At 33.8% G+C, this 14,848-nt stretch overlaps 1 protein-coding gene across 2 annotated transcripts in view; it reads right to left on the minus strand.

Annotated features, from left to right (window-relative positions):
- pdm3 (POU-domain protein pdm3) overlaps positions 1 to 14,848 on the minus strand; it is a 381,040-nt gene that overhangs the window by 25,506 nt on the left and 340,686 nt on the right. For both annotated transcript variants that reach the window (XM_081739722.1, XM_081739721.1), the window contains exons 5-7: positions 13,433 to 13,627; positions 8,727 to 8,885; positions 4,263 to 4,450 (exon numbers count right to left, since the gene is read on the minus strand). In XM_081739722.1, coding sequence (XP_081595848.1) covers positions 4,263 to 4,450; positions 8,727 to 8,885; positions 13,433 to 13,627 — 542 coding nt within the window. The remainder of the gene's footprint in view (positions 1 to 4,262; positions 4,451 to 8,726; positions 8,886 to 13,432; positions 13,628 to 14,848) is intronic.

Consider the following 14,848-nt stretch of genomic DNA (forward strand, 5'->3'; position numbering starts at 1 on the left):
AAATGCACATTTGCGCGAAACGCTAATATACAAACCTCAACACATTTCCGAGCTCGTGTTGCATAAACACCTAGGCGAAAATACTTTTAGATATTCTTAATTCTTATTATAAGTGCAAGCCTATTCATTAATAAATGTACATTTCGGGTGATTTCTTTACTGTCGTTAGCGGATTTTTTTTTTTTTTTAATTTTACACCTCCGACTGCTATTATTTTTCACCTAATTATTATCTTAAGTGAATACAATGCTAGTAATTTAAGAATGTGTTAAGATATTTCCGTTAATTTTCATCTAACACAGCAATGTTCATCGAACTTAAAAAGTTCGTTACTGGATTCTCTGTGTCTCTCTGTGTGTATATGTCTTTTATTTGCGAATTTTTCAATTTTGAGCCATCCATTCGATACAGCATTAAAAACTATCTGAGAAAGTGATGGAAATTTTTGTGTCACACTTATCATTTCCGAGATATTGGCCAAAAAGTTCCGATTTCGGGAAGAAGCCATATCTAGGGAACCGTAAGCCATAGAGAAATTATATTGGTGTTGATCAATACCTAAGAGGATGGTAAACATTTTGGTACAATCCGCAGCAGAAAACCTGCAACATGAGCATGTAAGTTTATTGTGAAACTACGCCTAACAGTGCAGGGAATCAACATAACGTCTAAGTGCCACGAATCATGCCAGGAGAAACCTCGGCGTCCTCCCCTGCACACTTATTTTGGAGCAGAAGACTTCGTCGTTTCACAATAAACTTACATGCTCATGTTGCATGTATTTTGCTGCGGACTGTACAAATGGTAACCGGTGGCCACTGGCCAACTGGCGACCGTTCCCCAGATATTGGCCATAAATATTCGGATTTCGGAAGATTTAACGAGTCATATCTCGGGAACCGTAAGTTATAGAGAAATGATATTGGTGTCGATCAATACCTAAGAGGATGGTGAACATTTTGATACCAAATAGTAACCAGTGGCCACTGACTAACTGGTGACCGTTCTCCAGATATTGGCCATAAATTTTCGGATTTCGGGAGATTTAAGGAGCCATATCTCGGGAACCGTAAGTTATATTTTGCGAATTTTTCAATTTGGAGCCTTCCATTTTGAGCATGTATCTTTGTAAAACAACATATTGTAGAACGTTTTAGCAGAACTCTCAGACAAAACATGTTGAAAAAAAATTAGTACTCAAGGAAGATATAAATGGATAGATAAATTACAAGAGTTGTTTAATGAGTATAATAATAAAGTACACAGAACAATTGGCATAAAGCCTGTAGGAGTTAATAAGAAAAATTAACTCTTTTTAAATTCGTTCTGGTAATGCTCTTCTCAATTAGTTATTTATGCTTCTGACTGCTACTATTTCCAGATAACTATTTTCTTAAGTAAACACAAAGTAAGAATAGAAGCTAATAATTTAAGGATGTGTTAAGATATTTCCGTTAATTTCCATCTAATACACTATATTTATTTATATATCTCCTTGTGTTATTACCTAAAACATCTGTGGAAGATGTGAGCCCTTGACACTATAAGAAGTCAATGTGCCTTATATCGGAGAAATATTAATGATATGTGTAAATGACTACCTCTGTAATGAAGCAATAACAACACAGATCTTATACGTACATATGTATCCCTAATTCTAATTTTAAATTTACTTCGGCGCTTTCAATTTTCGGTTTGTCATATTCTATAGGAATCACACGGGTAAAAAAGTTGACCACTTTATGCATGCTCTACAGACTTACAGCATTTTTCAGATGGGAAGCGGCATGGCCTTGAGTTGGCTTTACGCGGCGTCCAATTGGCTTTGAGCGGTGTTGACAATTCGCGACAAGCAGTTCTGCACGCTGACTTCTCGCGCTACTGCGAATCTTGACAATAGCAGAGGCGCTTATTAGAAATATTGTATTAGCACATTAACTGCTCACTTTACGAAGTAGAGAAAAGAATTACGAACACATACGTGAAAACTACATCTTTTTATGACAACTGGTTGTCATGATACACGCTTTGAAAGGTTTCCATATAAAACAATTAGTAAAACGAGCGTTGAGTCCCGTCTAATTTCCAATGGATTTTTCTTCGATTTGGAAATGGAACTCAACTTTTATTAAAGGATAATCAGGGGTGTAACCAACAGGTTGTTCTAGGGGAACATTACTTTCAGGGGGAGGAAAGCTTTTCACGCATTAAAATCAGAACAAATGACCTCTTTCAGGATATGAAAGCATTTTAACTCACCATGTATACTATACACATATTATGTTTTCTCGATGCTACCTTAACAAAAGACGGATCTTGACAGTACTGAAGTTGAAAAGCGGATTGTAAGAGATAAATCAACAAGCTATTCATAAGAAAACAAATGCTGTTTCTAGCAGTCTGTTTATCCGACTTTGTGTTTATGTAGGTTAAAATACTAAAGGGAAAAAACTCGAAAAAATATCAACTCAGATATTATTATGCAATAATATAGTAGTGAAAGATCCTGGGGGGACTGAGGGAGCCAGGGCCCCTCATTTTATTTGTAAATGTGCAATATTAGGCATAATTTGAATGCAATTTGTCTTAAAATCATCATATATGCTTTCTGCATCTGAATGCACCCCCCCCCCCCCCAATTTACAGAGAAATCAGCGTCCTTGTAATTAGGTACAGAAACTGTATTGATGATGTTTTCCTTTTTCTTTTTTTAAAAATCGTATTTTATTATAAACGTTCCTAATTTGCATTAACTATTAAATAAGTTTACTAAACATATACTAGATGAACCTCATTTCGGGGCTGGAAATAGTTTGGAAAGTCAAGGCCCTCTTTTCCCCCGTTTCTACACCCTTGAGAATAGTAAGCGATCGAATTAAATAACAAGCCTCTGCAATTTGATTCATTTATATATATTCGATTCCCGGCGGGAGCTCATGTGGAAGAACAGAAGGTATGGGACATTCGTAATATTGTTTTGAAATTGCCTTCATGCAAGATTCTTCCTTATTCGACAGAAGAAACGCAGTATGATTTTTTTTCTTCGTTTCAATACCTTACGTATGTGTGGCCAATTACGTAATCCTTCTTTACTCCTCTAGCAGGGATGCAAAAGCACCAGGCGTCTGAGTGGTGTCATAAATTATTGTAACCCAAAACAAACTCGACCATATCGCGTTGCTTACGAATCAGATGGATTGTTGTTGTGAGACCTACATCAAGTATAAGTGTATGTTATTATAGGAACAGACATGGAAGCAAAGGAGCTGATTGTGTGTGTAGGAACGCAACTTCTCTTCTAGCATAAACAGAATTCATCAGTGTCTAGATTGCTTTTTTTCGTGGTAGTTCATTTGTTCTCCAAAATTATAGTTGACAGTGTCTTTAAGGAAACCGAGTACAAGTGCGGAATTTTCTTTAAAAAAAAAAAGTGCTACGAAGTGAAGCTCGAAGAATTATTTTTTTGTGTTTATAATTTTTGGAACTCATAATAAAAAATTTACAAGAGTCAGATTCAGACAATGGCGAAATATTAATTGACATAGACGATAGTGAAAGTAGTGTTGAAGACGAACGGTTAGCAGTTCCACTGGAATAAGTTAATAGGTAGGTTATTCAGTTGCTATATATACTTCTAGGATACACAGCCAAAATCTTTGAGTTTGCTGGAATAGTATATTTACATTGTGAATAATGTTGCCAATGTATGTGTAATAATCTCAACTAGAGGAAGAGCGAGAAGGGAAAGGGGAGTCCGAAATCCGGCAACACCGCGCGGAATATCCCACAGCATTGGCTACTGCCCGTGATGCTTTACATCTGAAAAACACAATAGTCTCCCGTCTAGCCATATTAGAATAAGTGAACTAAACGTTTTCTCTGAGTAAAGCTCTTTAAATATATTTATTCATAGGTACCTAATGGAAATGTGTATTGAGATAATGAATCACTTGGATAAACTTTTAATACTTACGATTTATTGACATGTTATGTAACAGTTATGTAACTTTTTTTCTTTGTTGGTGCACGCTACAAATGACCATAGTTGGCAAGATGGTGCACGTTTTACTAGGCGTTACTGACTTAGCGAATTTGTTCCCAAAGAGGGCTGTCTAGACCGGAACTGGCTACTTTTTAATTCAAGTAGTTTTCCTATTACATCAGGTTGTTGAGTCCACCGAAAAAGCTGAGCCTTCACAGGAAATCAAACTTAGGAACGCGCAAACCGAAGTCACATACACGCATAATATTTGTAGTCTTACCTGTTGGAAATGTTGCGACCTCTGGTTTGTTGCAGTCTGTTGCGCTACTTGCGTATTAACGAGAGGCTGCGAGACGAGCTGAGGCACCGCAGCCGCCAGTACCTGTCCTGCACCGTTGGACAAGAGGTGAGGTAGCGTTCCAGCATTCAGTCCAAGGTTGGTAGCCATACTGGAACTCGACGAGGGTGCTGAGGAAATAATATACAAAATTAACAAATTCACTAATATTTACTATCATTTAGTAGTTTTTTTTTTTTTAAATTTTACCGATAGTTTCAAACAAAAGTTATAAATACATAATATGTACTTCAGTATGTATCATACATAAATTTACTGTTTTCTTGTCTACTTGGAGATGCGGCAGAAATACCTGATGATTTTCAAATTAAAATTGTGACAAGATTGATTATTTAACGTACGGTCTTTCCGAATTGAAACTATAACTCAAAAAGTTTTGCTTAAACAATTAGTTATAAAACATACTTTTTCAAAATTACATTTTTTACATTTTTTCAGATATTTTCACATGTCTGAGAGCCATATTCACGACTGACGTAACTGAAAGGTTTCTTTATTTATTTCTTTTATTTTTTAAATCAGTTCTGTGCAAACGTGACTGTTGATGCTAACCAAGACATTTTAGCCACCTCAAATCATTTCTGTTGCATGCAGCGTTGGTCAGCAGAATATCGAACATTCATTTTGGAGACTAAATAAAATAAAAAATTAAGGAATCAGTGATTGTTACTTAGCGTGTATTTCGCCGACAATTCAACATTTATTGGATTCACAATGTTCTAAAGCCGCAATATATTCCTGGTTGTAGGTTAAGAACTTTCGAGAAACAACTTGTGCCATAAAGAAGAGACCCTCAGAAAACTGTGTACCGTTCGGCAATGGAGTAACTTACTTAAAAAATCTAATTTTCAAAAAGTAGGATGCGTATGTGTTACGTCTAGTTGTTGTAAATAAAATGCTTTGAGTTTTAGTTCAATTCGGAAGTAGTCTAGTCAAAAGTTCAATTTGAAAACAGTCAGGTTTTTCTGCCACCTCTACTTTCAAAAAAAGTGACTCTGTGAATAAATTTACTTTGACTCTGACTTCTAAATGAGTGAAGTCAATTAGAGTGCCGCTTTCAAGGACTTAATGTAAATACTTCAATTTACTGACATCTGTTATGAAATCTATTTATTCATTTCGAAATTTGGAGGAAAAGAATTATGTACGAGATACAAATATCCATAAATTAAATATAATATGCGTATGTATTAAGAGTACAAGTATACTATATAATGTATCCTGTTACACATAGATGTATAAACGTTCCAAACTGGATTTACTGTATATTTCATATTTCTTCATGAAATAAGTGTAAATTGATTTTATCCAGACTTCTGTAATATTCTAATAATAATAAAAAAAACTTTTCCACCTACGCGCAAAGAAAATTTAACAGTAATAAACTAAAACCTTTTATCAAAAAAAAAAAAAAAAAAAAAAGGAAAAGAAAGATTTCGAAGAAAATTCATTACTAATCGCTAACGATACTTTGAAATATGCTAAATTAAATGTTCTCAATTTAATTGGAGTAATTCAGTTTCGATACAGACATAAAAATGAGTAAATTAATTGGAAAAGTTTCATTAAAATTATTTGATAGAGTTTTAATTTTGGGATTACTAATCGTAATTTTTTAATATTTAATGTAAATTTAAATGATGTGGCGACGGTAATTAATGAATATACTAGAGATATTTTTTAAAAGCAATTAACTAATTATGGATACACCCATTTAATAATTATGTCAATCCATAAGCTAATCTGTAATAATAATATGCATGGTTGCTGTATTTTCAATTAACAGTAAATGTGACCATTAATTTCCTCCATTAAGTGATTTTTTTCCAACCTCAACATTTCTAAAACCTCCATTTTAACTAGTCTCCAAATCAATTATAGTAACGGTAGTATTAAATTATAACCAATTAAAGAATAAATATGTCCGTCATTTAAGCCTACGAGTGCACAACATGGTCATCGTGACCAGGGCCGGTCCTGGGCAATTTGCCACCCAGCGCAATGACATCATTTACCGCCCTCTCTTCTCCAGAAAGAACAAATCTTAAAAGCCCAAATTTTAAGTATGCTAACCCACCATGAACAACGAAGGGGCGGGAAAGTACACTCGCACTCAAAAAGGCCTAAATACTACAAATACAATCTCGTTGTCTTTTTTTATGTAAATAATAATCTATTATGTAAGTGAAAGATAAAGCAAACACATCTGCAGAGGAAAGATGGTAATCCTTTTTATAGAATTCAATATCAAGCTTCAATCTCAATATATCAGTTTGCAATTCAAGTGCAACTAGCGCTTTTATCTATATTTCTTAATTTTCCTTCTACATCTATTAGAAAAAATTAAAAACTTGTTTCCACTTTCAATGATAAGGAACTTGTTTGTGACAAAGGCTGGGTTACTTTTCATATCAAAACTGTGATAACTAAATGGAATAGGTGTTTGCTATCGTTCGAGAATTGAGTTCTTGTATTTGACAACAATCAAGCAATTCATGCTGGGATTTTTTGACCATTTGCTTTAGCACTGTCCATTTGGTCTTATACTAAATATGATTTATGAATGTAGTATTCAAATGAAATGTTAGCTTAATAAATTTAACTACCACAATCATGAAATCTGTTTCAAACTATTCATATTTAATAAAAATAATATAATTATGACAGATTTTGCCACCCTTCGAAACTTTCCACCCTGTGCAAATGGACGTGTTGCACATATGGTAGAGCCGGCCCTGATCGTAAATTAGTACGTTCTTTTTCTCTCCTGCATTGTTCGAAGTATACACACTGCAGCTAGCGATACTATATTCAATACTAAGTGAAATTTACTAGATGTGCAAAATTCTATGTTTTATATTACTAGTTCGAGATTCTAAAGTGGAACAACTGAAGAGGTCAGCATGACCCTGGTGTACAGTTTATGTAACACTGTATTTTAATGGGTAACGTTCCTACGAGGAAATAACACGTCTATTTATGAAAAAGCTGTCACTTTCTCTGTAAACCGTTCATGCAGAAGAAATTTTTCTTCAGTGCGTAGATAGATTTCTGTCAGAAGAACAACCTCTCAAGTTCTTCACTAACCAATGAGTTAGGATGCTTGTTACATCACCTGAACTTACCATTGTCTTTAAACGGAAAAGATGTGCACTATGCCCTTATTCAAATAGTAGGAAACTTTTTTGGTATCCCAGGAACCAGAAGTACAATGAATCATGTTAGTATCTATACATCATCACACTGCCAAAAATATGTGAAAGTAATCTGTATTTTCTGTGTGTTGTGTATTCATTTTATATGCGATAACTGCTGTTTTTCTTTCTGTATCAATATACTTAAGCCATATTTTAGGATTTTTTTTTTTTTTTTTTTTTTTTTTTTTTTTTTTTTTTTGGCATTGAACACTAGCAAAGCTCCTGCAGCACTCAAATAGAATAATGTTTATTCACTTAATTATTTCCAAATCCCAGGTCGTTACAAACCTTCTTAGATATGATTTTTAATATTTCAACAATGCTAGTATGAGTTAGTATAGCCTTGGTGTACAAGTCATATTACAATTTAGAGAGATACAGTTTTAGTATTAAATATTCAATATTATAAGTATTTACACTGAACTCCCAATTCATATTTCAACTGCGAAAAATACCTATAATAATTACTATGGTTTCTTATCATATCAATAAATCGACTGCGCCTAAAAAAAATGCTTCGATTCAACTTTAAGGCGTTCAATTCATAATAATCATCGTATATTTACATCAATACTAACTCTGAGGGAAGAACGTAAACTGAAAGTATTTGAGAAAGAGATCCTAAGACGAATATTCGGACCCAAGAGGAACGGGAATGGAGAAGGCGGAAACTACATAATTTATGCGGTTTACCAAAGATTGTTAGGATCATCAAATCTAAAATGCTCAAGTGGGCAGATCATGTAGCCAGGATGGAATAAGGTAGGAACGCTTTAGAAGTCTTAACTGGAAGACCAATCGGAAAACGACCATTAGGAAGACCTAGGCGTAGATGGGAAGGCAATGTTAAGATGGATCTCACCAGAAATAGGAATACAGAGAAGAAACTGGATCCAGTTGGCTAAGGATAGAAGTCAGTGGAGAGCTTTTGTGAACGCGGCATTGAACCTCCGGGTTCCATAGACCATAGAGTGAGTGAGTGAGTAAGTTGCATTCACATCGATAATATAAGTAGTATTTGAAAACATTTAATATACTAGTAAATATTAGTTGTACGTAACCCTTTTTATTTAAATGGATACAGAGTATTGCATGCTGACAATGCATATGGTAACTGTACTTACTAATTACAACAATACACATATAGAAAACACATAGAATTAGAGTATTTGTTTTACAACGTAATTACCTGTATTCGCTCCAGAGGTAAGAAGATGAGGTTGCGCAAGTGTTTGGAGATTCCCCAATGTCGTAGTGACAACTTGTCCATTACTAAGAGCTAGATTAACCATCTGTCCACTTGTTACTTGATTTACAGGAATTGTCAAGATTGTCTGAGTTGCAATACCTGAAATGTAAACAGTCAGACTTAAAATAAAGTGTGCGTTTATAATAAGAATTAACATTATGTAAATATTTCCTCCTAGATATTAGTGATAATATAAAGTGTGAACGGGAAATAAAAGCAAGGATAGGAATGACGAAAGAAACCTTAAAGAGAAAGACAATACTATTTTGTGGGACCATGAATAAAGAGTTGAGGAAAAGACTCATACAATACTTTGTGGAATATTGTACTGTATGGGGCGGAAATAGACACTACGCAAAAATGACGAAAAACGACTGGAAGCTTTCGAAATGTGGATATGGAGAAGAATGGAGAGAATTAGCTAGGTCGAGCGGAAAACGAACGAGAGAGTGTTAGAAATGGTGAGGGAGAAAAGAACAATTTTAAGTATTATTAACAAGAGAAAGAGAAACTGATTGAGTTATTGGCTAAGAAGGAAACGTATCATAAGGGACGTGTTAGAGGGTATGGTGGCAGGCAAGAAAGGGGAGGGGCGAAGGAGACTACAATTATTGGACGATATCAAAACAGAAAAATCGTACGTGAAGACGAAGAGGTTAGCGGAAGACCGTGGAGCATTGAAACTTCTTAATTACGGCAAGTGACATGCAAATAATAGCAGAATACCTATAATAATAATAATAATAATAATAATAATAATAATAATAATAATAATAATAATAATAATAATAATAATAATAATATGTATATGCAACCCGTAACTCTCGAATGTTTTGAGGTTTGCATATTAGCGTTCGCAAAGGGTACAATTATGAAGGAATAGAGTATGGGTTACCACCGTTAAAGTTACCGTTACACAAATAATTTAACGGGTTGACTTCATTAATGAGTGCGGCCGAAATAATTGTTCTATCTATCTATTTAAAAAAAAAAACAGAATTCAAAAATTCGCTATAATTTAGGAGTTATCGTACGAAGTAGCGAACGAACAGATCGACTGACAGCAGAATCTTGTAAGGCTCACTTACGTGATCCTAATAAAATTACGGAGGCTGGGGAAACGTAATATGAACTGATAGTGGCAAACTAAAATAATATTTTTTTTAAAAAAATGATAACAGCAATACAGCCTAAAATAAATGCAGCAAGTTTCAATTTGAACAGTGCAATAATAAGAAAAAGAAAAAAAATCACACTAACCTGCGTGCCGACTGATATTGTTCTGTATCCCAACAAAAAGCTGTGATTGTAAATGTTTATATCGGCTATCCTAACATATTGTAGGGGAATTATGATACGACGAAAATGTCGGGATAGTAATTTATAGAAATCTTGATTCATTATTTTCTGAATACTTTTCACTCTACGTATGGCATCAATCACTAGTTTAGCAAGCTGGAAGGGAGGGAGTATGTTTGAATCCCCTTCCAAGCAAGTGAAAAATATGAGTGGTTTAAAAAATAATAGAATTGCTCTAGTGCATGTCTGTAGCCGACAGACAGGATAGTCTACTGCAAGCTTGCTTGAATTTGCCTAAATGGCTGGCAAGCTGTTCGGAATTAGCTTTAATTGGAGATCATATCGTATAGACGTATCCAATACTGTAGGCTAATAGAAAGAAAGTAGCAATGTAATAAATATTGTGTTGTATTTTATTCCTCCCCTTTTAGTGTCCCGGTTAGTTAACAAAAAATTATGGCAAGCCTAACTATGCCTAGTTTGATCTCGATCGGAAGAGTTCGGTTGAACACTTACGGTATATAGTGCCTTTGATTTTTAAGAGAAAAATCAAATGGAAGGGCGAAAAATTGGACAGCAAAATGAGATCCAACTAGTATCAACATTTATTACCAAAGTTAGCAATTTTAGCGAAAAAAGTAATAAATATTATTGTCATGATAGAACTGTTTCCTTTCTTTTTCTTTGGATCTCACAATGAAGTTCAGTGGTAGATCTCCTCGAAAAACCCAACATTCCTCTCAAACTTTTTTTTAGGTGCTTATCAATAGCACAAATGAATCTAATAAGACCACACGTCACATTACTGAAAACTGGCCGTAAAATTGATTACAAAGAGACTGTGTGTATTTTTGACATTTCATTATATCTGAAAATATAGTATTTTGAATGGGCTTTCAAGCTTACCCAGCTTACTTTTCTGGAGCTAGATCACTACCAAAATCTCTGAACTTCAACAGTATCTTCTTTGTCTTGTACTTTCTTTTCAGAGTTGTTTTAAGTTATGATAAGGAATACAGAAATGACATCTAGGAATACATAAATGTTTTGTACAAGGTGGCGCAGATAGAAGTAGCCCTTGTAAGAATAAAGGAAATGCAGTGAAATTACAGAAACGAAGAGCAGATGTGGACTTACCACTTATTTACAATGGCGAGATGAATAATTCTTCGGCGAATATCTGCAATAACTTGTGGTGTGCGAACTGAAGGAATTTTTTTAAGGTTTGGGACAGGTTGAAGTCACCGGGTGCAAGATCAGGCGAGTACGGGGATTAGGTAGCACTTGGAAGTGAAATTCGTCCAGTTTCCATCCTGTGACAATGCTGAATTTTCCGGTGTCAGCAAGCGCAATGCCCATCACACCAAAAGCTTCTCAAGTGCCTCTGCAAACTAGACTATTGGACAAGTGGCAATGCAGTCTTGCCTGCATGTTCAGAACAGATGTGGCTTAGTAATGCCTATGCTTTTGTTCCGATTGCAACGGCCTCTCTGAGTGATTCTTAGAACTTTCCGAACAGTCCACATACTTAACAACGTAATAATATTTTACACATCAAAGCATAATAACAACGATAGCATATTTATAAAGTGCTGTACATACATACATATAGCAGCCTTTAGCTTGATCTGAACGAAATCTACATGACTAGTATGATTCTAGCCTTAGCACACCTTTTCCATCCACCAATTAACAAGGAGGTAATAATAGTTGTATTGCCAGTGTTTCAAATATTTGAACTAAACAACATCTTAAATTTAATTTGTATTTCGAATGCATTTTAATTTCATATTCATAAGTGCTCAATAGCTCTACATATTGGCCTTTACTGCTATTTATTATTTTTTTAACATAAATATAATTATAATTATCATAAAGCAAGAAATTATCATTAAAGAAACAATTAAATAAGTACAAGAAGTGTTATATAAACGTTTTCTTATTCTCGACTAACTTCAATGGAAATGATTAGGAAACCTTAGCTTCATTATATTGCATCAATATCGTATATTTTTACGAGAGTATCATAAAAAAAAATATTTGACATTACATGATGTATATACAGGATTTATTGCTCAATACATATATCTCCTTATGTTTGACGGATTTCAGTTCTAAGCAATGGGGATGATCGAAAAGCCTTAAAGAAAACTCATTCATATTTAATTAAAAACGATTCTCTAAATATAAAAAATTATTGTGAGAAACTGCTTTGCTATCCCTTTATGTGTATACAAAAAATTTCAACTTAAAGTGAGTTTATCTATTTTCGATACGAGGCCGAAAGGAAAGCATAAAATGACAAGTTTAATTTAAAATCTAATAAGTTCTCCGATAGTTGTCGTTGAACGGACAAATAAATAAATGTTGACTCGAAGGGTAGAAGTTGCTTACAGTTGCTTCAATGGTCTCTTCTTATATGATTTAAGTGTATTCATCAATTAAGAATCGAATCAACTAGACCAGTGTTTCTCGAAGTGTGGGTCACGGGCAGTTTTTTTGTTGGGTTGCGAGAACTTTTTCCTTTTTAATTATGAAAATTTTATTTTGATGCAGATACATATGTTGTAAAGTACTATTCAGAAAATGAAAATTGGAAGCGTTTGTTAACGAGATGAAGAGTAAGTAGTTACTCATAGTCCTACCCTGTTATGTAGTCAGTAGAGATGCTGGTTTAGTATGGAAAGAGAGTGGGCGAGTCAAAATCTGTCACGGGGTAGGGCATTGTGTTAGGAGTAGTATTAACTCTGTGTTACCTTTCTATGGAAACACATTAACTTTTCTTTGTGCATGTGAGTTATTGAGAAAGAATGTTAGTGTGTATTTGAATCCACAAAGTAGTTTTTATTATTTAATGTGGGTCGAGTAACAAGTTTGAGAACCATTGAAATAGACTATTTTATTAACAGTAATCACTTAAATAAGCTATTTTATTATACGATCTCTTTTTTACATGATTTAATTTTTTTTTTATTTCCATGATTTCAACTTGTTTATAAGTTAAGTAATTCATTAGCTTACTTTATTGGATTAAATCTTTTATACGATTCAAACTTATTTATGATTTAAGAGCTGAAAGTGATCACTTACCTTATGCCCTTTTATTATACGGTTTAATATTTGCCTCGTTTACATGATTTATATTCAGCTATCAGTTAATAGTTGCAGTAATCTATTAACTGTTGCAGTAATCTATTAACTTATTTTATTAGGCTTATCTTTTTTATAGGATTTAAATTTGATTATGAATTAAGGATTTCATTAATCAGTTAACTTATCAAATAATGTCTTCGTATATGATTTAAACTTACTTTTTTATTTACCTGTAGCAGTAATTAAAAACTTACCTTGTGACGTTGGAATAAGAAGTTGGGCCCCTTGAATTCCTTGAACTAACTGACCTGATGCTAAAATAAACTGGGGCATAGACGCTGGCGAAGGCATCACCTGTGGTAAGGTTGGTAATGAACCAGCCGATTGACCTGAAGTGTTCAGAAGATTGCTGCTAGGAGACGTTGATGTACAACTTGTTGGAAGGGTCCCTGAAACATTTAATCATCTAATGATTCTTACTATTTTACATTATATTTATTAGATTTTCAGTACACGGATAAAATTAATAATCTCAATAAAACATGTTACCTTATACCAGCGTTTCCCAACCTTTTTTAACTTGCGGCACACTACGGGTGTTACTTGGATTCTCACGGCACCCTTATAGATATTATTTGTAAATATAAAACACAGCGGTATTTTTTCTGTGATTATTGATCTTATTCTCACACAGAAGAAAGCTCTATCCTGGTTTTCCCCGTGGTAAATCATTATGCTTATTTCTCATTCTAATTTAAAAATAGAAAACAACTGCAATGAAAAATTGGACTCAGGTTTTTAAAAACTGTATGCTTTCTTTTTAAAAACTGTATCCAACCTTTTACTAAGAAGGAAGATCACTAAATAACGAACGAACAAACAAACCTCTTTTATTTTTAAAACACAAATGTAGGTAATTTGTCGAAAGGATTGAATGATATTTTAAATTTTCAAGTTACGAAATAGTTTGCATCAATAAAGAAGCAATAATGGTCATAACAATGATAACCATTTTTTTCAACATTAGAAATGTACAGAACAGTAACCCGATATGAAACTTAAAATTGTAGATTCATAGTAGAGGTTCATAGTAATGTGATATACAAATATACATTTTTCCCTACGTTTTGCAATTTGATTGTTATAAAATTAATAATTTTGTTTCGATTCCTCGCGGTACACCAGCGGCCCATTCACGGCACACCGGTTGGGAAACGCTGCCTTATACACTTGACTCAAGAGCTCGCTCATAATGTAGACAAGTTATGCATTTATCTCAAAATATTGTTTCATTTTGTTATGTTTCATGGAATTGTTCCATCTCATAAAATTATATTTCCTGTTATGTTTTCATACAACTGTTTCATTTTGTTATATCTCATACAATTATGTCCCATTTTGTTATGTCTCAAACAATTATGTCCCATTTTGTTATCATATTATATTATACATACATAAAAAAATTGTTAAGTCTCTTAAAATTATGTTTCATTGAGTTATATCTCATACAATTGTGTTTGTTTTTGATATTTACAAAAAGGTTGAGTCCACCCTGTCCATGTACTGATTCTTACAAATCTCCTGACGCCTACACATCACTTTCTAGAGAGAAGGCGTAACCTTATAGCTTTTCTTTCTTCAAGTTTTGCAGGGAAGAATGAAATTCCTTT

The sequence above is a fragment of the Thermobia domestica genome, chromosome 15 (assembly GCF_964235325.1).
Source record: "Thermobia domestica chromosome 15, izTheDome1.hap1.1, whole genome shotgun sequence".
NCBI lineage: Eukaryota > Metazoa > Arthropoda > Insecta > Zygentoma > Lepismatidae > Thermobia > Thermobia domestica.